The 25255-nt window shown below is 32.8% G+C and overlaps 5 protein-coding genes across 6 annotated transcripts; 3 read left to right on the top strand and 2 right to left on the bottom strand.

The window, feature by feature from the left end:
* Positions 1-1753: 1753 nt before the first annotated feature.
* On the bottom strand, positions 1754-5647 carry lin (protein lines homolog). The gene has a single exon (XM_065512128.1). The coding sequence runs from the start codon at positions 4921-4923 to the stop codon at positions 2035-2037; it is 2889 nt and encodes a 962-aa protein (XP_065368200.1). The 5' UTR covers positions 4924-5647; the 3' UTR covers positions 1754-2034.
* Positions 5648-6465: 818 nt separating this feature from the next.
* Pgi (glucose-6-phosphate isomerase) lies at positions 6466-11837 on the top strand. The gene is made up of 5 exons (XM_065511053.1): positions 6466-6738; positions 8268-8850; positions 8915-9154; positions 10346-10877; positions 10949-11837. Exons 1-5 carry the CDS (start codon positions 6605-6607, stop codon positions 11137-11139), a joined length of 1680 nt encoding a protein of 559 aa, XP_065367125.1. The 5' UTR covers positions 6466-6604; the 3' UTR covers positions 11140-11837.
* Positions 11815-15189, bottom strand: LOC135959913 (WD repeat-containing protein 43). Of its 2 annotated transcripts, none has more exons than XM_065511052.1 (8): positions 14964-15189; positions 14796-14894; positions 14206-14735; positions 13658-14143; positions 13462-13590; positions 13240-13389; positions 12268-12371; positions 11815-12195 (listed from the first exon to the last, which is right to left on the bottom strand). In XM_065511052.1, exons 1-8 carry the CDS (start codon positions 15153-15155, stop codon positions 12038-12040), a joined length of 1848 nt encoding a protein of 615 aa, XP_065367124.1. In that variant the 5' UTR covers positions 15156-15189; the 3' UTR covers positions 11815-12037. The 2 variants fall into 2 exon arrangements, with proteins under 2 accessions (XP_065367124.1, XP_065367123.1); XM_065511051.1 differs by having other exon boundaries at positions 14796-14897.
* A 781-nt stretch (positions 15190-15970) lies between these two features.
* MrgBP (MRG/MORF4L binding protein) lies at positions 15971-16820 on the top strand. Its single transcript, XM_065512422.1, has 2 exons — positions 15971-16392; positions 16452-16820. Exons 1-2 carry the CDS (start codon positions 15990-15992, stop codon positions 16649-16651), a joined length of 603 nt encoding a protein of 200 aa, XP_065368494.1. The 5' UTR covers positions 15971-15989; the 3' UTR covers positions 16652-16820.
* An 898-nt stretch (positions 16821-17718) lies between these two features.
* Positions 17719-24761, top strand: PAN2 (PAN2-PAN3 deadenylation complex catalytic subunit PAN2). Its single transcript, XM_065512420.1, has 14 exons — positions 17719-18056; positions 18147-18337; positions 18406-18696; positions 20018-21167; positions 21230-21351; positions 21512-21611; positions 21702-21794; positions 21909-22204; positions 22293-22710; positions 22767-22950; positions 23016-23190; positions 23316-23527; positions 23630-23851; positions 23917-24761. The coding sequence occupies exons 1-14, from the start codon at positions 17999-18001 to the stop codon at positions 24191-24193; spliced, it is 3789 nt and encodes a 1262-aa protein (XP_065368492.1). The 5' UTR covers positions 17719-17998; the 3' UTR covers positions 24194-24761.
* Positions 24762-25255: the final 494 nt, after the last annotated feature.

The raw sequence follows: 25255 nt of genomic DNA on the forward strand, positions 1-25255 counted from the left end.
AACTGAACTAGAACTGAACTAGAACTGAACTAGAACTGAACTAGAACTGAACTAGAACTGAACTAGAACTGAACTAGAACTGAACTAGAACTGAACTAGAACTGAACTAGAACTGAACTAGAACTGAACTAGAACTGAACTAGAACTGAACTAGAACTGAACTAGAACTGAACTAGAACTGAACTAGAACTGAACTAGAACTGAACTAGAACTGAACTAGAACTGAACTAGAACTGAACTAGAACTGAACTAGAACTGAACTAGAACTGAACTAGAACTGAACTAGAACTGAACTAGAACTGAACTAGAACTGAACTAGAACTGAACTAGAACTGAACTAGAACTGAACTAGAACTGAACTAGAACTGAACTAGAACTGAACTAGAACTGAACTAGAACTGAACTAGAACTGAACTAGAACTGAACTAGAACTGAACTAGAACTGAACTAGAACTGAACTAGAACTGAACTAGAACTAAACTAGAACTGAACTAGAACTGAACTAGAACTGAACTAGAACTGACCTAGAACTGAACTAGAACTGAACTAGAACTGAACTAGAACTGAACTAGAACTGAACTAGAACTGAACTAGAACTGAACTAGAACTGAACTAGAACTGAACTAGAACTGAACTAGAACTGAGCTAGAACTGAACTAGAACTGAACTAGAACTGAACTAGAACTGAACTAGAACTGAACTAGAACTGAACTAGAACTGAACTAGAACTGAACTAGAACTGAACTAGAACTGAACTAGAACTGAACTAGAACTGAACTAGAACTGAACTAGAACTGAACTAGAACTGAACTAGAACTGAACTAGAACTGAACTAGAACTGAACTAGAACTGAACTAGAACTGAACTAGAACTGAACTAGAACTGAACTAGAACTGAACTAGAACTGAACTAGAACTGAACTAGAACTGAACTAGAACTGAACTAGAACTGAACTAGAACTGAACTAGAACTGAACTAGAACTGAACTAGAACTGAACTAGAACTGAACTAGAACTGAACTAGAACTGAACTAGAACTGAACTAGAACTGAACTAGAACTGAACTAGAACTGAACTAGAACTGAACTTGAACTAGAACTGAACTTGAACTAGAACTGAACTATAACTGAACTAGAACTGAATTAGAACTGCACTAGAACTGAACTAGAAGCTGAAGTAGAAGCTGAACTAGAACTGGAACTGAAATAAAACTGAACCGAACTAGAAGTTGAACTAGAAGCTGAACTGTACCAGTTTAAAGATGTTTCACAAAGAAATACATTCCGCAACAAGTTACCTACTACATATACAGGACTGTCACACATTTTGTTCGAAATGGTTTCCATTCCGTAGTAACAATTCCGATCGATTTCGTTTTAGGTTCTTCAGATTCCGTGTAATTTATTAATTCCAAAAATATTTCATAATTCTGTACATATTTCTAACTTTTAATTTGAACAGCGTTTTTTATATTAAAGCAAAAGTGAAGTTTTTGCTACAGAAACTGATTAAAAATTTTAGAAAAACAAATAATTACAAAGAAATATGAATTCCACTTTATAACTTGAAAGTGGTATCATTCTGAAAGAAATTTTCGTTTTACTTTTTCTAAAGAAGCAAAAAATGGAATTAATTCCACTTTCGATCGGAATGGAATTCTGTGACAGGCCTGATAATAAAAAGCCCTATTTAAGTTTAAAACTATGTTTTAACAACAAAGTTAAACTAAAAACTTAGAACTTGCTGTATGAAAATGAGCTTTCAAAAAATTCTTCAACTCTCTGTTTTACAGGAATTACAAACCAATATAAAAAAATTAAGCAATACTGTGCTTCTGATATAGAATTAAATGATAAAATATGTGAAAAGAAAAAGATGAAAATGTTTTGCAAAACAAATTAAGGCCCATTTGTGTTTCGTTTCGTTTTTTTAACTTTAACTAACTTAAACGTTAGACTTATAAAATAATAAAAAAAAAAAATTACAAAAACTAACTACAATATGTAACTAACTAATTAACTACAAAACTAACTGGCTAACTAAGTTCATTACCTTCATACAGACTCTCACAACTCTCCAGTAAGCGTAATACCGGTGATATATCATAGGGATATAGTTGTCGCGATACCAAACGCGAAATTTGCAAACGTAAACGTATCAGCACACTCATTGCCTCATCCAGCGTCGATGAGCCCATACCAAAGTCATGACAACTTTGTACAAACATCGACCAGTTCATGCGTATATATTTGAGGAAACGCAAGAGGTACAACAGAAAACATGTCTCATTGCTGACCAATAGATCCAATAGCAAATCAGAGCTATTCGATATCATTTTCAGGAACTCTAGATACGTATAGACCGGATTGAGCATAGATACTAGTTCGGGAAAGGCATTATTGCGAAACGAAATGCCAGCCGTGACGTCCAGCGTACACACCATGGCCTCAATGAGATGATCGTCTTGATCATCGAATAGATGTATTAAGATTTTACTAAAATGACATTCAGGATGAAATTCCAGGGTGTGTTTGATAAAAGACTCCAATTTACGTAACACATCACGTATGGATCTTTCGATCAGCACCATATCCTGAAAGGCATCATAGTCTGTGGAATCTATCGAAGAGTCTGAGGAATCGCTGCGTATTTCTTTGACAGTAACCGCTATAGATTTAAGCACCAATAACACAATTTTCTGCAATATAGTCTTGTCCATTTCTATGACATCGCTTGAGTTGAGAGCATTTTCCGAACCATCGTTTAGATGACCAAATTGATGTTGCAGTGAATTGAGGCCATAATTAACGGGTTTTCTTTTAAAACCTATTAGACCCACTATATTTTCGGGCTGTCTACGAGGTAGAGATTCGAGTATGCGAAAATCCTTAACATGCCGCACAATTTGATGGGCCAGCATACAAGTCTCATCGGGCAACATGTCCTGCAAGGCCAGAGTTGAGCCATAGCATAGGGCTTCATTAAATAAGCATAACATTTGCTTGTACACTGTACAGGATAGATTTTGATTTAGCAGCAATTCAAACTTATCCAATTGAGCATAAAAAGGCAGAGTTTCCACTATAGAGAGATTGGCCTTGACCGATATGATGTTTTCCCACAGCTGTAGAAAATTTAATATACAATTTTCGGCATTTTCCACATCCAAATGATTGGCTATGAGCGATGACATGTTCTTAACCAAAGCGGGCCATTTATTTTCGAGTATCTTTATGGTTATGCACTTGAGATGGGTGGTATCAAAACTTTCCGAGTCTGTGAGGGTAATTAGATGGCAGCCCTGTTGTTGTACAAGTGAGGGGTGATGGTGGTGCGGCGTTAGATGGTGTTGATGATAGGCTGGATTTGGCAAATTGTTGTAGTGATGGTTTGGTGTGGCGTTGTGTGGGTAATGCCCAGATGATGAGCCCGACGAGGAGGGCCCATCTAGACTTTCATTGGAACGATAGTGCACAGCAAAATAGTTGGACTCTAGGGATGGCTGGTGGGCCTGAAAGTGCAAATACCCTAGATTACTTTCATCTACACCGGAGGCACTATTATTGGAATTATGAAACGTTGAGGAGGACGAAGAGGGCATGCTGTCTGGTATGTTTTGGGTATCTGCAATTTCCTCCTCAAGCGGATGCAAATCTATGTCTTTCCATTCCACTATTCGCTTGATGATTTCCAAACTGAAGTGTATCTTTTGCACCGCTTTGTGATCCAGACGATCAAAATTAAATAGATTATCTACCAGTTTCTTGAGCCAATCATCGTCCATTTCCTGTTTGGCTATAACCAAAAAAGAAGCCAGCACACGTCCCGCCAAAAATTGTACATAGGAATTGCTATAGCCTGCCAGCACTATAATTTCATCGATCAGATTGTGATCATTGCGTATGAGCGCATCACAGACATCCATAATGCGGGCGCAAATGAAACCCTTCGAATTCTGCTTCAAGTAAATGTCAAACAGCAGCTGCAGATTCGAGAGAAATTGTAGTAATTTATTGGTGGGCCACTCGCTTAGATTAGCTACACGCTTCTGACCATTAGCATCCAGGGAATAGTGAGATTGAAATGGTTTTCTTAGCATACGCTCCGAGACGCCGCATAAACATTGTTTATTCAAGGAATCTTCAAATTCTCGCATATCCTGAGACGCCGTTAACTCATCCAAATGTTGTTGCTGCTGTTGGGTCATAGCAGAGTTCATGTGAAGAGAGTGCCGTTGTTTATTGGACACGAAGGTGCTGGCTGTTATTATGGAAGTTTGGCTACTGAGCGGTAATAAGTCCGGTAAACTGCTGCGATCCACTTCATCATTTGAGTGGCTGGATGAGGAGGAGGAGGAGGAGTTGCAATGTTTTGTTATACTGCTAGACATAAGATCATCTTCATTATGATTGTGCAGATGATGGTGATGATGATGATGTCCATGTCCATTTGTTATAGGCAAGATGTGGTTTAAGTTTTGTACATTTAATAGTTGCGTCAAAGAGTTAGCTCTTGACGATGAAGGTGTTGAACTCGTAGAGCTATCCGATGACGAGGGAGATGTTATGGAATGTGCAGAGGATGATGACGATGAGCTTAAGTTTTTCGACTCTCCCGTATCAATAATATCAGGAGGTGGCGATAAAACTGTAGATGCCACTCCCAACTTTGCCTTGGATGTGCCATTTGTGGGTTTGATTTTTTCTATTTTCTGCCGTTTCGTTTGCGGCTGTTCTGTGTTATTAACATTATTATTGATTAGATTGTTAGCTACCAAATTATTTGCTGGGTTGTTAATATTGTTATGGTTGTTTGTGTTGTTATTGTGTATATTCGAATTTCCTGCATTTATAGGCATACCATTTGTTTTTCCATACACCAAATCTTTTTGTTGTCTAGGGTTTTGATCTGGTGAGGAGGACATTGTGCAGTATAGCGTTCCTGACGCTTTTGTTTTATAACAAACAATTCTTTTTTTTTTGCACCACTGATCAAGTCTTTGAATAATTTCCTTTTTTGTTTCTATCTGCAATAAACGAATTTAAGAAAAAAAAACATAAGTAAAATTCACAAAAATACATACAATTTTAGTTTAACAGTTGAAATTTTTATTAAGCAACGCTTTGCAGCTTCTTTTCAGTTGTGTGTTGTAGAAGAAGCAACTCTATGATGCCATTGGACAAAAGGTGCTACCGTGCTACGCATTCACAAGGTTACGTGTGCATTTTGCTTAGGCGGAGTTACTTTAAGGTAGCACTTTGGTATATTAACACATTTTTTCTTCAAATTTTTATAGTTTTTCACTAAATTCACTGGATTTTGTTCAAAATTTCCATTTTTCTCGCAATATTTTTATTATTATTTACCTTTTTTTTAAAGTGACACTAACACTATTTTTGTTTTTGGATGTTTTTCTACAATTATTCTGGCCAGCATTTGTTGTTTTTTACACATTTCTTTCATTAGCAACATTTCAGTGTATTAAATAATTGTGATTATCGATTAAATGACATTTTGATGTTTAATTTTAAAAGCACTTTTTTAGGTTTTTCGAATTTTATTTGTAAAATAAAAGAGCTGAAGAATTTTGTTTTACTTGATTTTCGACTTCTTAATTACACACATTACGCGTCGCCATCTTGCTTTATTTTTGCCCTACTTGACATTTACAGAGTTGTATTTGGTAGAATGGTAACTTGGCATTACTTTTATGGTGTACTGCCTTGCCATTTGCGAGTTACTCTTTGAACTGTATTACCATGAAATAGCTGTTTTAATTTATTTGTGTACATTTGCATAACAGTGTTGTAAATTAAGTTTTTAGTTTAAGCGCTAATAAACTCTAAACAAGCGTTTTTTAATTTAAATGGGGCTTAAAATTGCTTATATATTTTATTTAAAATGGGAGCTGTTCCAGTACTGGTCAAATTTTCAGGCTTTATATGAAATCGTTGCGGCACTCAAATTTTCATTATAACATATAAAACGAAAACCTCATTTTCATTTAATTTTTTTATTAATTTAATTTATTAATGATGGAACTTGTTGTTGTAGGTAGTTTTTTAGAATGTTTCAAAAACAAACATTTTATTATGGTGAAAAAATTAATTGTCGTTTTCGAATGAAAAAGTAATAGGTTCAATTATGAATGCATTTGTAATCAGTTTAAATATCTGATAAATGGTTAAATTGTAAATGTTTAAGAAATAATATTTGCCGTAAATATTTTGTTTTTCTTTGCTGGAACAAACAAATTCTAATTAATATAATCTTTTTTTATACTTTTGACTTAAAAGAAAATTCAAAAATTAAAATTTCGTTATACATTTTCGCGATTTTTACTCAGCCACATTTGACGATTTTATTGCTCTAAGTGATTGGCATCACTAATTACTTTTGTTTTTCATTTGACATTGAGGTGGTATGTTTAAAGTCGCTGGAATATTTCATATTTTAAATACAAAATTACAATTTCAATTAATTTTTCAATCATATTGCAAGCGTACGCTGTCAAAGTAATATCTATTTTAATAATTTTTTACAATTTTTTGTGTACTTATTAAAAAAAAATACTAAACAAATAAATTAGCATTAAAACAACAACAATGGCTGGCCCACTACCTTTATTAACCACGGAAGCAGTTTACAAGAAATTGCAAGAATACTATAAAGCCAATGGAGATAAAATTAACATTAAGGATTTATTTGCCCAAGATGCTGAACGTTTCAATAAATTCAGGTATGTACCCAAAAAATTATAGAATTGAGAAGAAAAAAATGAAATTTTCCAAGCCTCATCCTCCCCCCCACTAGACAACTGAAAAGTGTAGTAGTGTACCGGTTTTTTTTGTCTTTTAATACCTATACTTTGTCTAGTGTTAACATTTAATCAGTGGCGATTATAAAACTGCATTTCTTTTTAAAATGTTTGTTTAGTATTAGTTGTTAGGAAAACGTAATTTAATTAAATATTTGAATTAATTTAGGGGTTACTGTCAAGGTCATTTAATATTGAACTTGCCCCACTATCATATCATATGGTTGGTATTGATAACAAAGTACATATACTCACTTTGTAATGTGTGTATACCTATAAAATAAAATCGAATTGAAAAAAATATTGTATGTATGTGTACATATTTTGTGTCCTTTGCTCATGATCAACAAAAAAAATAAAAAGTAATAGTACAACACCATAGTAGCTGACGGCAGTGGGTTACTTTTACTTTCTCTAACCATGTAACAGCAGGGTCATATAAATGTGTATTTATAGATACATATATGCATATATGAGGAAGCGTATGTTTTTTAATACATATTTATAAGTTAGATATGTAAATTTGCTTTACAAAAAAAAAATTAACTATAACGTATGTAATACAATTCAAATGTTTGTTTCATAATTTGTTTGGTAATACCTTCATTTATTGAATCACTCATACCTTAACGGTCATTTTTATTCTTTGTTTTTGTCTTGTTATTCGTTAATCACTTTCCGTTTACATTGCCATTGTTACCAAGAATTTTATCGATCCTTTTAATTATTTGTTGATATGGCAACTTTGTGTGTTATAAAACTGTTAATTAACAGTTTTTCACAGCTTTTAAATTAGAAAATTTTAACTGGTTTTTTAAATACATACATGAAAGTAAGATTTGTAAATTAGGTTTAAAACAATGAAAAATAATAATTTTTTAGCATGTTTTATTTAATTTCCATTTGTATATGTATATATAGCACAAACAAAAATAAATTTGGCAAACAAAATTGCCAATTATATTTTATATACATATGCTTTGTACCAAAAACGCTTACGCCCATCCCAGCATTTTTAAGTAAATTCTCATAACAAAAGTTCGATGACGTACATACAAACATATATGTTTGGTCTTTCATACTTTCTAGAATATTATTGAGTATTTTATGTATATTATTAATTGATACCATTAAATAAATTATTTTTTAGAATTGTTCTCAGTTTTAATTAAACTTGTTTTTCACAAAAACAAGATACAAAAGCGGAATTTGATATCGATCGATATTTCAATATACATATGTACTTGAAATGGAAATTTAGATCAATATTGAAAATCGTAATTAATTTAAAAGGTTATTCATTCCTGCTCTCATTCGTCAAACAAATTATTTTTTTTTTATTTAAATTTTTTGTTGTAATAAGGCAAATGTAAAATGAACAGATCTCAAATTTGTAAAGTTAGTAAACATTCCAAAAATTAAAAAAAAAAAATTCTATCTAATCTTTTCAGCTTGCGCATCAGCACTCCCAAGGATGGTGATATTTTGCTAGATTATTCCAAAAATCGCATCACTCCTGAAGTATGGAGTATGCTTTTGGAATTGGCTAAAGTAAGACATGTAGCTGAGGCCCGTGATGCCATGATGTCGGGTGCTGCCATCAATATCACTGAAAATCGTGCTGTCTTACACATTGCATTGCGTAATCGTGGTGATCAGGAAATTTTGGTTGATGGCAAGAATGTTATGCCCGATGTACGCGCCGAATTGACCCACATGAAAGAGTTTACCAATCAGGTTATTTCTGGTGTATGGCGTGGTTTTACCGGCAAACAAATTACCGATGTTGTTAACATTGGTATTGGTGGCTCCGATTTGGGACCCCTTATGGTCACTGAAGCTTTGAAACCCTACTGCAAGGGTTTACACTCACATTTCGTGTCCAATATTGATGGTACTCATATGGCTGAGGTCCTAAAGAAGGTCAACTATGAGACTACATTGTTTATTATTGCTTCGAAGACTTTTACCACCCAAGAGACCATCACCAATGCCACATCGGCTAAGAATTGGTTGTTGGAACAAACTAAAGATGTAGGTTTTTTTGTTATTTTGTTAAAATAAATTGTAATTTTTTGTATTTCTTTGTGAATTTTAGCCTGCTGCTGTTGCCAAACATTTTGTAGCTTTGTCTACCAACAAAGCCAAGGTTACTGAATTTGGTATTGACAGCAAGAACATGTTTGGTTTCTGGGATTGGGTTGGTGGCCGTTATTCTCTATGGTCTGCCATTGGTTTGTCGATTTGCTTGTCTATTGGTTTTGAGAACTTTGAACAACTTTTGGAAGGTGCCCACTTTATGGACAATCACTTTAAAAATGCACCATTTGAGAAAAATGTAAGTACATTATGTTTTATTTTTTTTTTTTAATTCAAAATTTCGAAGTTTTAAAAGATATATTTAAAAGACTTGAAATTTGTCACTATATTTTGAGATTTCGAAAATTCAAAACCTGTCGAAATAGAAAATAAACTTTATTTTTGTAATATACAACAAAAACTTAGCATTTTGCAATAGATAAAAAAATTTCGAAGTTATGTTCGAATTTTCGAACATTGCCAAAAAGGGCTAATTTTTAATGAACAATCAAAATAATATTAATAAGTAGGAAAAATTTGAGTTTTTGTGGCTAAATTTTATGTTCGAAAATGTAAAACAAGTCGAAATATTAAATAATCTGTATTTTTCATATGTGCAACAAAATATAAAACGATTGCAATGAAAAACACAATTTCGAAATTAAGTTCGAATTTTCGAACATTGTCAAAAACTGCTAATTTTAAATGTACAATCAAAATGACATTAATAAATAGAAACATTTTGAGTTTTGGTGGCTAAATTTTATGTTCGAAAATGTAAAACTGGTCAAAACTCAAAATAATTTTTAAAAAATAAAACGATTGCAATGAAAAACTCAATTTCGAAATTAAATTCGAATTTTCGAACATTGCCAAAAACTGCAAATTTTTAATGTACAATTAAAATTACATCAATAACTAGAAACATTTTGAGTTTTTGTGTCTAAATTTTATGTTAGAAAATGCAAAACTGGTCGAAATTAAAAAAAAATATTTTTGTTATGTACAACTAACAATAAAATGAAAAACACAATTTTGAAATTGAGTTCGAATTTTCGAACATAATCGAACAATAAATAGGGGTTTTTAATTTCATGTTCGAAATTTAATTCCAATTTTCGAAAATTGCCAAAATGTGATAATATTAAATATTACACTCATAATAACATTACAAAATAGCATACATTTAAGGTTTAGGGGTTAAATTTTATGTTCGAAAATATAAAAATATCCTAATAACCATTTGTACAAGTTTTTGATTTTTTATATAAATTTAAGTAAATATTATAATTAAACACTCAGGATTATTCTTTGTAATATATATTTTATTGGCCTACAGAGGCTTCATATGTTACGTGAAATTAAATAAATAAATAAAAATAAATAACAAGAAACTATTTTAAAAAATTCTCTAAAAACTTTAAAATTATAACATTTATATCTCTTGTAGGCTCCCGTTATTTTAGCCGCTTTGGGCATTTGGTATTCCAACTTCTACAATGCTGAGACTCACGCACTATTGCCCTATGATCAGTACTTGCATCGTTTTGCCGCCTACTTCCAACAGGGCGATATGGAGAGCAACGGTAAATTTGTTACTAAAACCGGTTCCAAAGTAGTGGACTACAATACCGGACCAATTGTTTGGGGTGAACCTGGTACCAATGGTCAACACGCATTCTACCAGCTCATTCACCAGGGTACACGTTTGATTCCCTGCGATTTTATTGCCCCAGCTGAAACACAAAATCCCATTGCTGGCGGTGTGCACCATAAGATTTTGTTGGCCAACTTCTTGGCTCAAACCGAAGCTTTAATGGCTGGCAAAACCCCCGAACAGGCTAGAGCTGAATTGGTCAAGTCTGGCTTGTCGGGTGAGAAATTGGAACAGCTGTTGCCACACAAGGTATTCACTGGCAATCGTCCCACCAACTCCATTGTGGTGAAAAAAGTAACACCCTTCATTTTGGGTGCTTTAATTGGTGAGTTTAAGTTTTTTTTTTTTTAAAAACGAATTAAAATTAATTTTTTATAAATTTATTTTTGTTTACAGCCATGTATGAACACAAAATCTTTACCCAGGGTATTATTTGGGACATCAACTCCTTTGATCAATGGGGCGTTGAATTGGGCAAACAATTGGCCAAGGCTATTGAACCCGAATTGGCCAATAAGGATGTCGTTACTAGTCATGATGCCTCCACCAATGGTCTTATCAATTTCATCAAATCGAATTGGTCTTAAAAACCAAAACGATCATAAATCCTAACTAGTTCTCCAAGTACTATTGCAGACAAACAAACAAACCACTCACTACCTTATACAACACAGTTAAGAGAAGACTCACACGCACATTTCCACATTTCTTATACTCATATGGGGTGTGTACCCAGCAGACAGACCCCAGTGCACAACTACTACTACTAAAAACAGAAATGTATTTAAACTGTCAAGTGCAATTTATATATAGTAGATGGAAAGCTATTAAGGATTATATCCTTTTTTAACATTTCCACAAACAAAACAACAAATCAACTAAAAAAACAAACATCACAAAATAATAATAATTGCTTTTACCTACCTATAAATTAGTTTATTATTTTTTAGAAAATGTTTTAATTGTCTAAATTTCCTTATTTTTAGGTTTAATCATGGGTATAAAAATCTCACTAAAAATAATAAGAAAAAAGCTCCCCCGCAAAAAAATAAACATAGAAATTACCATACAATAATAATTGGCTTAATGTGTTTGAAACAAAAAATTATGTATTTGAAAAAACAAAAAAAAAATATGATAATGTTATAAGATTGTTAAATCATTGTTGTCGTAAATGTACTACTTCATCAATTTATAACTATCAATGGCATTATTTTAGAAACAAACCAAAAAAAAAAAAAATCAATAAAAATAAAGCATAATTGTTAGATGTTACAAAAAAAAATATTTTAGATTTTTTATTAAAACTTTCTTTTCTATTATTATGTATATAAAAGTACAGAGGTTTTTGTAAAACTGTATAAAACCTCCTCGGATACTACTTACAATAAATGTATTTATTTGAAAACTTAACTAACAACGTAGATAGACAACGTAAAACGTTTAAAAAATATTATTGGTTTTAAAAAAGAGAGAGATAAAAATTTACATATCCATATCTTCCTCATCATCATTTTCATCATCTTCCATATTTTCATCACCATTTGCTTGGTCTTCCTCATCGCCATCCTCTTCTCCCTCTTCCCATTCATCATCCGAAGATGATTTGTTGATGGCATCATCTATGTCGGAATTGGAGGAATCTAAAGGAAATATTTTTTTGTTATAAAATTAACTATTTGCTGTATGTTTCAGTGTTTTGTGGGCGAACTTACCATCGTTGTCTTCGAATACTAGAACATTATCATTTTTTAGATTGTCCTCTTCTTGGGTATTACGTTTTATTTGACTGACCAACAATAGAAGGCGACCATTAAGTCTAGAAAGGGAAATAATTAATTGATTTTAAAATGAGTCGTGGTAAAAAACATTGAAATGATAATTCGATTCGATTTTATAAGATCTTTTACGAAATTATGGAAATAAAATTCAATTTAGCGGAGTCCGTTATAGACCCGGTTCGGTTGCTATTTAAAATCGAGAAAATCGATTCACAAATGGCTGAGATATAAGGAAAAAACCAGGACAATCTCGATTTTTGATCCATATCTGGATATCTAATGATATTTCGAATTCCTTTGTAACGACGGCCATAGTAAGTTGGACCTATAATGGGTCAAAATCGGGAAAAATATTTTTTAACCCGAATTTTTTTTCACCAAAAAAAATTTTGTAATAAATTTTTTTCACTAATAAATTTCAAAAAAATTAAATTTTTTATTTTTAAATTAAAACAAAAAATAAATATAAAAAATTTATTTTTGAATAAAAAATTTAAAAATAAATTTTCTTTCATACACAAAAAAAGTAAAATGTTAATTCAATTACGAAAATCAAATTGCTTCTTTTATTAAAGATCAACAATGAAAAAATATATTATCTAAACACTTTCAATTCGAATATTTATAATCAAGTATTATCAAATTTGAATACTTGATTTAATTATAAAATAATTAAAACTGTTTAAAATATAGTTGTTTCAGTGTAGAAATTTATATATTTTTAACTCGAGCCTGAATACAGCCCAATTATGAATAAAAATTCCCCGGGAGTTTTTTCCATTTTCTCATTTTTCTTATTCATATTCAATGGGAAAAAACTCCCGGGGAACAAACTCCTGCGGAATTTTTTATTCATAATTGGGCTGATAATTAATACAAACAAAATATGTAAAAAATCTTACTCACTTTGATAATTCCTTAAGGCAACTAGCTCTATGTTCAATTACACCAATGCAGGGACCAAATTTATCAAGTAAATCATCAGCACCCAAAGCCATCAATTGACTGGAATGAGTTTGGGCCAAAACCTTTAACCAAAGCATGGCATATTCAACGCTAAAAACAAAAAATAATATAATATGAAATGAAATATATAAACTAAGCAATAATAAACAAAAGCACACTTACTTGGTATGTCTCTGTTGCATTAGCAATGTCAATTCATTGACCAATGTACCCACATATTGCACGGGCAGTTTTTCCAAAGTAAGGGTAATAGTTTGCATATCTTTTGTACATAAAACCGAACGTAATAGTCTGTATAAAACAAAATATTAAATAAGTTTTTTTTTATAAGACATACGTTTATGTAGCAAATACTTACTCTGCATCTTTACTGTGCAGCGATTGTACCAGCAATTGTACTTTACTTTGTGATTGTGGCACTACCTTACTCGCTGCTGCATTTAAATTCAAATTCTGCAGCCTTGATTCCATGGGCATATCCAAAGATTTGAGTTTTTTCTTAGACACTGTTACCGCCGACTTGTAATCCACATCCTTGCTATTGATAATGGGCGATAAGATTTTCAAAGCAGCATCTGTTGAAGTTTTATCACCTTTGCCCATTTTTTGTTTTAACAATTTTTTAGGATCTTTACGCACCAACACTTGCATTTTTTCACTGAAATTTGGTTTTAATTGTTCGAATACAATGAAATGTTTGTCGCCATAGGCAAAAAGCAAGTATCCCGGTTTTGTAGCATGCTGTAGGGACGATGCTATGGCTGATATGGGTTCAATAACGGTGGCACTGTCGGATGCTATGCTAATGGTGAGTTTAGGTTTAATGGGTTTATCGGCTTTAATGCTGAAAGTGGAAAAGAAAAGTAGTTTAGTTCCGAAATTTTCTGAAATATTTGCTTTACTCACCTCTCCAAATCAATAACATAGACGTGCACTACACCGCTGCGTGTAACACTGGACACTTTAAGTTTGCCCTCTTCATCCAGCTGGCATGACAAACAATGAGCTATATCCTCCATAAGCAAAGTGCAAGAGGCCGCCTTATTACGTCCTTTTTTGCCAATTTTCCACATACAAATAATACGTTCCATGCGCGAGGTAGTCAAGGCATATTCTGTTTTATCGCCAAATACAAAAGATTCCATAAAATTGATTTCTGACGTATGACCCGTAAAGGTTTGCACTAATTCTTGCGACTCGACCGAATACACTTTGACCGTTCGTGATCCCACTACCAAATTATTAGACACTGCCATATATGTTATGCTATAGGGTTTTTCGGGACCCACCGACCAAGAAGTCAATTGTTTTTCCTCAGCTACTGACCATATTACCACTTGACAATCTTCGCCGCAGGTGAAAAGTCTACCTTGTTTATCGCTCACAATTGAAGTGATTTTACCCGTGTGGCCTTCACCCTTAAGATTGCGTTCGATCTAAAGTATATTTTTAACATTTTATTAAAGTTTTCATTTATAAATAACACCATTACTAACCTTGGCTTCGTCATAGGAATACAAAGAAACTTGGCCTTTACTGGTGCCCAATGCTATATATAAAGATTCCTTGACATATGAAGATCTTCTAGCCTTTTTCTGCTTTATAAAAAGAAAAACATTTTAATTTATTTTTTTTGTGTAAAACGTGTGCTTTTATTAACTTACTTGTGCAGCGGAGGCAACAGATATCCAAACCAGAGCGGAACATGGTCCAGACAAATGTAAATTAGGTGTATATTCTTGCTTTAATTCATTAGTATCGGTATCCCATATCCTGAGGACACCTTGGTCATTGATGAGGGCAAATAGTTTTCCATCGGGTGAAAATCCCAACACGTGCTGTCCTCCTAAAGCCATCTCTGATTGAGTGAGAATTGTGTGTTTTCTTTTGATAGCAGACTTGCTCTCACACAACAAAACAAGACAACTTACAACAGAGTGTGTCTAATACTAAAAATGTTGTTTATAAATAATTAAAGCGGATTTACCAAGAAATCTTTATATATATTTAATTTTTAATATCTGTATAATTCCAATTGATAATATTTAAATTTAAAAAACAAAAACACACACACACACACAAAATTATGTATTAATTTTTTTAAATTATCTTAACAAATTTCCTAAAATTAAAAAAAAAAAAACGCTAAAATTTAGATATAGTCTGCATTGGTTGTTTTTAAATAACGTCGCCATCACTGCCATTTTTGTATATTATAAATGTTCTTGTGTACACCCTGTTATTGTATGTTTTTCTTTGTAGTTTTTTGTTGTTGTGGTATGTCACTGACATACAAGTGGCAACACCCATGAGCCGACGCGGCTGACATGAACAAAAATAATTTTTTGTATATGAAGTTTTTCGTAGCTAGATTTGGGGGTCTTCAAACAACCAATCAATCCCATAAGAAATACACAGGCGGGAGCGTGTGAGCCGTTTGACATGAGCCAGATCAAGGCGAATTTATATATAAGGTGGTGTTGATTCTACAACATTTACAAAAACCACTTGCAATTTGTTTTGTTTTTTTGCCATGAACCAGATGAGCGGGAAGAGTATAAAGTTGCCAATCTGGCAGCTTTTTATTATCTCAGAGATAATAAAAATACAACATGTACTGAAAGTAGGAAAAATTTTCCAAGAACGCGCTTTGTCTTTATATAAAAAAATATTTCACCATTGTTTTTAACATGACTATGACGGCCCGAGAAAAAAGTTTACTGGCCTCGGCGGACCACGAATGGACAGCAGAAGAGGAAATACAATTATTTTATGCCATGGGTGGGTTAAAGCCGGTAGGAGTCAACAAACACTTTTACATAGCCTGTATAACAGATCGTCTGTCCAGAAGTCTAAATCGTGACTATACCACCGAAAGTATATGGGTGCACTTAAGAACCATGTATAATCTGGAAGCCCTAGAAGATTTGGAACCTCTGCCATTCCCTAATGAAGAAAGGGAATTTTCACTGCCAGAAGCTGAATTTTCCTCATTGTTATCGAAAAAACGTGCAGCCAGTGAGGAAAGCCGACAAAGTACAGAGGGTCCACCCTCTATTATAGCAGTGGTTACTGATAATACCACCAGCAAAGGTAAACAGAGATATTTTTTACATATATTTTGGTTATTTTTATAAAAAATCTTATTCCAGATAAATCATCGAACTCACAATCTAAAACATCTTCATCAAGCTTCATTAATTCAAAGGAGTTGGACAAAAAACTAGCCTCCAAACTAACTGAGGTGCCTAAGAGAACGCCCAAACGTACAAGGGGTTCAATGTCTTTGGAGTCCAGTAGTCCTTCAACTACACCACCGCCTATACAAAGCAATAAGCGACGTCGCATTTAATTTAGTTTCCCCAAAAAACACTCCACCCTTTTTAAAACACCCATAAACTTATAAGAGAATTTTCATGTTTTAACATTACACATTTATAGATTATAACTAGATTTTAGTTTCATTTTTTTTTTATTAAAATAGAAAATAATACTTAATAAATAATTGATTAATCTTCAAACTCTTGAGAATTATCATCCTCAGCAGTGGTGTTTGTGGGTACCTCAACCATAACATTGATACGTTCTAGGAAGGTTTTCAACAAACGCTTATTTAAATGGTCTGTTTGGGTGGTTTCTCTAACCACTGCAGAATCTGTTTCACTGGTGACATTGATACGGGGCGTTACAATATCCAAAATTTGCAAAGCCACATCAACTTCTTTGGGAGTTTCTTCCACACAAGGCATTTTTTATTTTTTTTAAACAAAGTATTTAAAAAGTGACTCAATTTATGGAAAAAAAGTTGCAGAAATAATGAAATTGTCAATATAAAGCAACAGGGTGTTCTATTTAAACAATCTAATCTAAACAATTTGTTATCTATAACAACAGCATGATTCATAATATATTTAATATGACAAACAATAACAAAGGCAGATAAATTGTGCTTACATTTTTAGTCTGGCAATACTTGAGCCAAGAAAAAGAAAATTATCGAACTTTCCACGATTGGAAGACAGCGTAAAAAAATATCTGCTTGTCAAGCGGCTATCAAGCAGCCAATGTAAAATTCCTATAAGTGCTTGAAGTTTACCGATGACCTAGGAGGAGCGCTTGAATCATGCGTATAAGGATTACATGTGTTTGTGTGAAGTAACTGCTTGAAGTTGTTTTCTGTCGTAGAGTCATTTTTTTGTGGAAAACAAACAGAGCAGAATTACATTTGTTTGTTTGTTTTGTCTTGAAACACAAGCAATTTTCGACGCAAAAAATACATTAAATGTGAAATACTTTTAAAAAATACTTAAAGTGAAATATAACTAAATACTTTTAAAGTGAAATCATAAAAAATATAATTTTGGTGTATTTTCTTTGTTTCAATTAAACGTCTAAACGAAAATAAACATAAATTTATTTTTCTTAGTATATTCAAACGAAAGTAAAAAACAAAGAAGAAAAAGAAAAACAAGACAAATTTTATATTTATTTTTTGTTCTTTGGAAGTACACTCATACCATACCAAGGGAAAGTTACCATAATACGAATGCAAGTAACAACAGAAGTACAAGAAAAATTGCGACACAAACAAACAAAGAAGACTCCATGAATCTATCAAAAAAAATATATAAAAAAAATATTAAAAAGTAAAAAATCAAAATAAAAAAATATACATAATTAAAAGGAAAATAATAACGTTATGGATTATGTGTATTGTGGTGCCGATACAATCGGGCCACCAGCAGATGACATGCTAAGTGAGTCTAGTGTAAAATATGAAATTGAAAAGAGAAATTGAATTGTAAACTTTGATGTTAATAATGGTGTTTTTTATGTCTACCTCTTAGATGTGTATGATGGTGGTGGCCAACGTAGCAATAATCACTATTCACCCAATTTTCCCGGCTTTAATTTGGGTTCCGGTGATGCGGACTACATGGAACTGGTGCCCATTTTGGCAGACGGTGGCGAGAATTTTGGTGTATCTGCGTTGGCATTCGATAACTATGAAGAGCTTTTATGGATGGGCAATCAAGGGGTAATGTTGACATTAATTTAAGCTTTAACTAAAGAACATAATTTAATTAATTTTTCTGGATTTAACAGGGTCATGTCACCTCTTATTTTAGCAGTAATCTGCAAAAGTACACATCCTTTCAGGTTCATCCCTCAGATATAGTGCGTCAAATTACCACCATAGAATCGGGCATATTAGCATTAACGCAAACGTCTTTAAGACATCAAATACGACGTGGCATTCCAAAATATACACATAAATCGAAAAATATGTCCGAAATGGTTTGCATGCAACAGTTGTCACCGCATCGTTTGATTATGGCCGGTTTGCAAGATGAACTGATCGATTTTGATTTAAGGACTTTAAAGGAAACTAATTTGGTGAGTGTTTTTTTTTCTAATTGGAAATATGGATTGAAAAGATGATATAATCGTATATTTGTTGATATATTTTCATATCCAAAAGTACCGTAGTATTCACCCGAATCATTTGAAGCTTTCAAACATTTTTCAGTATTTCATGTAACAGGACAAATTTCAAATTTCTTTATTCGTTTTTTCTTGAGTAAAACAGTATTTTGTATAGAAAATATTGTGTTAAATAGTATTCGCTATAGAAAACCTTGTATTACGGTTAACCACAAGATTTTCTTTAGGGAATAAAATAGTACATATTCGCATATTGGAAGCAAGAAAATCTTGCTTGTGTTTTCATTAGAAAATCTTGTTTGTTTTCTCTATAGAAAATCTTGTATTTTTCTATAGAAAATCTTGTATTTTTCTATAGAAAATCTTGTATTTTTCTATAGAAAATCTTGTATTTTTCTATAGAAAATCTTGTATTTTTCTATAGAAAATATTGTATTTTTCTATAGAAAATCTTGTATTTTTCTATAGAAAATCTTGTATTTTTCTATAGAAAATCTTGTATTTTTCTATAGAAAATCTTGTATTTTTCTATAGAAAATCTTGTATTTTTCTATAGAAAATCTTGTATTTTTCTATAGAAAATCTTGTATTTTTCTATAGAAAATCTTGTATTTTTCTATAGAAAATCTTGTATTTTTCTATAGAAAATCTTGTATTTTTCTATAGAAAATCTTGTATTTTTCTATAGAAAATCTTGTATTTTTCTATAGAAAATCTTGTATTTTTCTATAGAAAATCTTGTATTTTTCTATAGAAAATCTTGTATTTTTCTATAGAAAATCTTGTATTTTTCTATAGAAAATCTTGTATTTTTCTAAAGAAAATCTTGTATTTTTCTATAGAAACCATTCAAAAATTGAATAAATTTTGAAAAAAAATAGTGGGGAAAAAAATTTTGGTGAAAAATAGGTGGATGAATCTAAGTAGTCGATGGTTTTTGACTATTTTTCAGCAATTTGTATCAATAAAGATGGGGTCGCCAAAAAAATGTTTACAAACAATTTTTTTCACCATGTTTTTTTCATCATTCACCAAAAACTTTTTTTCGTCATAATTTTTTTTCATCATAATTTTTTTTTTTTTTTTTAAATTAACCGAAAATTTTTTTTAGCCAAAATTTTGTTTCACCTAAAAAAATTTTAACAAAAATAGTTTTCTATCTTTATCTTAAAGTATTATTTGGTGAAGGGTATATAAGAATCGGCACCTTGCTGCGGTTTCTTAAAGTTGTTTATCATTTTATATTTTCTATAATTTCTTTTCTCTCACAAAGGAACATGTTGGTTCAGCTGGCTGCACGGTATTGCGTCAAAATTCACGTTTTCTCTTCGCCGGTGATCCCTACGGTACCGTTACTTTGCGCGACTTAAATTCTCTCCATATCGAACACACCATCAAGACCCATACTGGCAGTTTATCTGATTTTGATGTGCAAGGCAATTATCTAATATCATGTGGCTATAGTGGACGTCAAGGAACTTTAGCGGTTGATCGTTTTCTAATGGTCTACGATTTGCGCATGTTGCGTCTGGTATCACCCATACAAGTTCTCATCGATCCACAACTTATAAAGTTTTTACCCTCGCAAGCTTCTCGTTTGGCGGTCGTTTCTAGCTATGGTCAGGTGCAATTGGTCGATACGGTGGAGTTAAGTGAACCGCGTGTGTCCATGTATCAGATGAATACCTCGGGCAGCCAGTGTTTGTTAAGCTTTGACGTCAGTTCTTCGTCCCAAGTTATGGCGTTTGGTGATCAATCCGGTCACATTAGTATCATAGCAGCCGTTAATAGCCCCCAGCCGCAATTCAATAGCTTTTCGCGAGATACGGAATTTGCCGATCCGGTGCCCCAGTTGCCCATAGTACCCATAACGGACACCACATTCCCTCTGTCTTCTATAGTATTGCCGCATTTGGTAACAGGTTCACGTTGGTTCTCCGACTGGCCCACAGAATTGCTGCGCTATCAATATCGCCGGCCCAAACCCATCGAACAAGATGTTTTGAATAATATGAAAATGCAAGGACCCATAGGCTATTCGCCCAATCCGCGCACCTTAAGACGTAATCAAATACCCTACGTTTTGGAGAATGGGGCAGGCATGGTGTCGGGCAGTGGTAATGGTCTTAATAATGCTGTCAAATCCTCCGATTCGGGGGTTAAGATAATACCCAGACGTTATCGCAAAGTCGAGTTAAAATATACGAAATTGGGTACACAAGATTTTGATTTTGAGCAACACAATCAAACATGTTTTGCCGGCCTCGAGGCTACATTGCCAAATTCATATTGTAATGCAATGTTGCAGATTTTATATTTCATTGAACCGTTGCGCCAGAAATTATTGAATCATAGTTGTGCCAAGGAGTTTTGTTTATCTTGTGAATTGGGTTTTCTGTTCTATATGTTGGATAAAAGTAGCGGTGAGTATAATATTTTTAATGAGAAACAATTTGGGAACTATTTTAATGTGGATTTATTGCAGCTTCATCACCTTGCCAGGCCAGCAATTTCTTAAGATCTTTTCGTACTGTACCCGAAGCTTCTGCTCTGGGTCTTATTTTATCCGATAGATCATCAAATATTAATTTAATTAGTTTAATACAGGTTGGTGAAATCTAAGGGCGTGTGCTTTTCTAAAGAAAAATGTTGCCTTTTAAACAAAATTTAACTTGTTTGAGTGAAGGGCACATTATTTTTATCTGAAAAGAAAACGCTTTAAATGTTTTACGATTTTATGTTTTTTATGTTGTGTTTTATTTCTTAGAATTGGAATCGTTTCATTTTGCATCAAATGCATTATGAAAATTTGGATTCTCATAAAAATAGCCATGTTTGTGGTGTACAATTTGTGGGCCATAGTTATGGTAAATATTTTTGTTAACTTTTTCTAATTGTTCTTCATATTGGAATTAAATTCTTACTTTTTTTTATTATTCTTTCTTATACGTTTCTAGGCAAACAACAGTTTATATCGTATCCAGATGAATCAAATGCTGATTTAACTAAAACTGGTGCTGATATATTCCAAGCAATCGATGTTAAACAGGGTAAGCATGCTACACGTATATAAAAATTGTTGTTAAAACAAAAGTTTTTTTACATTTTTTTTTTGGAATAAACTTTATGTTACAATACAAATTACTTGTTTGTTTATACTTTAGATGAAACCAACCGCGAAGATGAGCGTGAACGTAGTAAAATAAATGAGGAAACGGAAATTAGCCGCCTTTTTGGTACCAAACAAATCAGCATCAATCGTTGCCTCAAGTGTAATGAGGAGAAATCAAAACACAGCATTTTATTGACCTGTAATCTGACGTATCCACCAACAGCTAAAGAAACGCCAGAATTTATGAATTTTGGCAGCATACTCAAGGGTTCATTGGGCTGCGAGAAGGGCATACAAGCGTTTTGTGAAAATTGTAAAAAGTTTTCGCCCTCCAAACAAACAGTTAAGGTATACAATTCCCAATAATTTAAACAACATATTGAGGGCTATCTGCAGTATTTATAGACCTTTTGAAACTAAATAACTTTAATTTTAGGTAACTGGACTTCCTCAACTACTAACCGTTAATTGTGGCCTAAATAATGAAAAAGATTTAACATTCTTGCGCAAACAATTGAATCGCAACAACAATCCTACCATGTCTGAGAGCCCGGCCACTTTGAATACCAATAAACCTTGTCGTTATGGCACAAATTGTTCTCGCAGCGATTGTCATTTTGTTCATCCCGACCGCAAGTCACCCACAGTGACTTCTACAAGCCAGACCACAAATATTTCACCCAGTGGTAGACAAAACTCCTGGTTTCCACTGTCATTCTCTATGGCTATCAATGAGCAGGGTGAACTTAGCGTGCAAACAGACAATAGCAATACCAAGACCGATAATGGCAAGATTGCGGAGGCTGCTTTAGGGATACAAGCTACTAACCAGGAACAAGCCTCAACTGCTAAATGTATGTTAAGGATTTGATAAATATTATTTACATTTCATAAAATATTTCTTGTTTAGCTTTAAATACCAATGAAACGTTTCGGGAATATGCTCTACATGCCGTGGTTTGTCAAATTGACGATGGCAGTCAAAAGAATTTGGTTTCTTTGATAAATGTCAGCAAAAAGTATCATACCATGAAAACAGGCAGTGGTAGCTTTGGCGAAGATCAGGAACAGTGGTATATATTTAATGATTTCAGGTAATATTTCTAATGTAATTTAAGCTACACTATTTAATGCATAATTTTATTATATATTTCTTTAGCATTTCACCGGTATCAAATCAGGAATCTGTATGGTTTACCTTAGATTGGAAAGTGCCTTGTGTGTTATTTTACAGTAGTATAAATTCAGAGAAATCTGAATATGAGGGTATATTTTCCGAAGATTTTGAAATACCACACAATGAACCACAGCCTCTATTTAATCCCTTTATAAAAGTAATATGTTTTCTTTTTTTATACTCAATTATCTTTGTCTTTTAGTTTGGCAATAACAAATACAAAATGAGTTTAAATAATGTATTTATGTATATAATACACAAACCAAAAAATATTCTTTTCAGGATATTGTTAATCCTGCACATCCACTAAATCCTGCTGATACATTATTTAAACCATTGCAAGCGAATGAAATGCCGCAGGCTGGTGATTTGGTTGCTATGGATGCTGAGTTTGTCACCCTAAATCCCGAAGAGAATGAAATACGTCCGGATGGCAAAACAGCAACCATAAAACCATGTCACATGAGCGTTGCGCGTATTTCATGTATACGTGGGTAAGCTGGACATTACATTACCAAAAAACAAACTTTATTAATTGTTTTTATCATGCCACTTCCCCCCCCCATTTTGTGTTTGTTTAATTTAATTAAATATAGACAAGGTCCCGATGAAGGTATACCCTTTATGGATGATTACATATCAACCCAAGAAAAAGTTGTGGATTATTTAACACAGTTCTCGGGCATTAAACCGGGCGACTTGGATGCAAATTTCAGCAGCAAACGTTTGACGGCCCTCAAGAATTCATATCAAAAACTTAAATATTTAGTAGATGTGGGTGTTTTATTTGTGGGCCATGGCCTAAAAAATGATTTCCGGTTTGTATTCTTTTCACTTTATTTTATTGACAAAACAAATATTGATTGCTTTTTCCTTAATTAAGAGTCATCAACATTTATGTACCTTCCGAGCAAATTATTGACACTGTTCACTTGTTCCATTTGCCTCACCATCGTATGGTGTCTTTAAGATTTTTAGCTTGGCATTTTCTCGGCACCAAAATACAATCCGAGACCCATGATTCTGTGGAAGATGCTCGCACCACTCTACAGCTGTACAAACACTATTTACAATTGCAAGCTGAAAAGAAATTCACTGCCGCCTTGAAAAATCTCTACGATCGTGGCAAACAATTGCAATGGAAAGTACCCGAAGATTGAAGTTGACATAAGTATAAACAACAGCAAAACAACAAAAGCAAGCAGCATTTAATCTAAATTACAAATCATATGATGAAAAAAATACCGTCGTTTTTACAAAATAACAAATAAAAAAAAAATTATTAGAAAAAAGAAAAAAAAAAACAAAGTACAAACTGACACCGAACCGTGAGCAAAAAAAGTTTTACCATTTTAAATGACCAGACCCCTTTTAGTGATGATTATTTTGTTTCAGACTTTACACAAAACTTTATATATACTATTATATTCTATTGATTGTATTTTGTTAGATTTTTGTTTTAGACATTTTATATTACAAAAAAAAAACACACCGCAATTACACACACAAATAATAATGTCCGCAAATGAAAAAAAGTCGCTCAATATGTTTTAAAAAGAGAAAATGAGAACACGATTTAAAAAAAAAATCCCTAAATAAATTTATTTAAAAAAAATCAAAGGACATACAAAAAATTAAAAAGAAAACAATTAAAAAAAATATATATATTTTTGAAAAAATTAAAATAAAAAAAAATAATAAAGCAAATTTTTAAAAATAATTATAAAATTGTTTTTATTTTTAATAATTCGATCTAGAAATGAGGCCATATTTCTATCTAGCAATGAGGCCAGTTACTGGCCATATTTCTGTCTAGAAATTAAGCCAGTTACTGGCCATATTTCTGTCTAGAAATTAAGCCAGTTACTGGCCATATCTCTGTCTAGAAATTAAGCCAGTTACTGGCCATATCTCTGTCTAGAAATTAAGACAGTTACTGGCCATATCTCTGTCTAGAAATTAAGCCAGTTACTGGCCATATCTCTGTCTAGAAATTAAGCCAGTTACTGGCCATATCTCTGTCTAGAAATTAAGCCAGTTACTGGTCATATTTCTGTCTAGAAATTAAGCCAGTTACTGGCCATATTTCTGTCTAGAAATTAAGCCAGTTACTGGCCATATTTCTGTCTAGAAATTAAGCCAGTTACTGGCCATATTTCTGTCTAGAAATTAAGCCAGTTACTGGCCATATTTCTGTCTAGAAATTAAGCCAGTTACTGGCC

Source organism: Calliphora vicina, chromosome 5 (genome assembly GCF_958450345.1).
Source record: "Calliphora vicina chromosome 5, idCalVici1.1, whole genome shotgun sequence".
Classification (NCBI taxonomy): Eukaryota; Metazoa; Arthropoda; class Insecta; order Diptera; family Calliphoridae; genus Calliphora; species Calliphora vicina.

Coding starts and splice junctions, on each gene's coding strand:
- lin (XM_065512128.1), bottom strand. CDS start 4,923: ATGTCCTCCTCACCAGATCAAAACCCTAGACAACAAAAAGATTTGGTG.
- Pgi (XM_065511053.1), top strand. CDS start 6,605: ATGGCTGGCCCACTACCTTTATTAACCACGGAAGCAGTTTACAAGAAA. Junction 9,155..10,345: donor ATGCACCATTTGAGAAAAAT/GTAAGTACATTA, acceptor TATCTCTTGTAG/GCTCCCGTTATTTTAGCCGC. Junction 10,878..10,948: donor CATTTTGGGTGCTTTAATTG/GTGAGTTTAAGT, acceptor TTTTGTTTACAG/CCATGTATGAACACAAAATC.
- LOC135959913 (XM_065511051.1), bottom strand. CDS start 15,155: ATGGCTTTAGGAGGACAGCACGTGTTGGGATTTTCACCCGATGGAAAA. Junction 14,736..14,795: donor ATTCCTATGACGAAGCCAAG/GTTAGTAATGGT, acceptor AATATACTTTAG/ATCGAACGCAATCTTAAGGG. Junction 12,196..12,267: donor AGTATTCGAAGACAACGATG/GTAAGTTCGCCC, acceptor TATTTCCTTTAG/ATTCCTCCAATTCCGACATA.
- MrgBP (XM_065512422.1), top strand. CDS start 15,990: ATGACTATGACGGCCCGAGAAAAAAGTTTACTGGCCTCGGCGGACCAC. Junction 16,393..16,451: donor TGATAATACCACCAGCAAAG/GTAAACAGAGAT, acceptor ATCTTATTCCAG/ATAAATCATCGAACTCACAA.
- PAN2 (XM_065512420.1), top strand. CDS start 17,999: ATGGATTATGTGTATTGTGGTGCCGATACAATCGGGCCACCAGCAGAT. Junction 18,338..18,405: donor TATGGATGGGCAATCAAGGG/GTAATGTTGACA, acceptor TGGATTTAACAG/GGTCATGTCACCTCTTATTT. Junction 21,612..21,701: donor ATTTGTGGGCCATAGTTATG/GTAAATATTTTT, acceptor ATACGTTTCTAG/GCAAACAACAGTTTATATCG.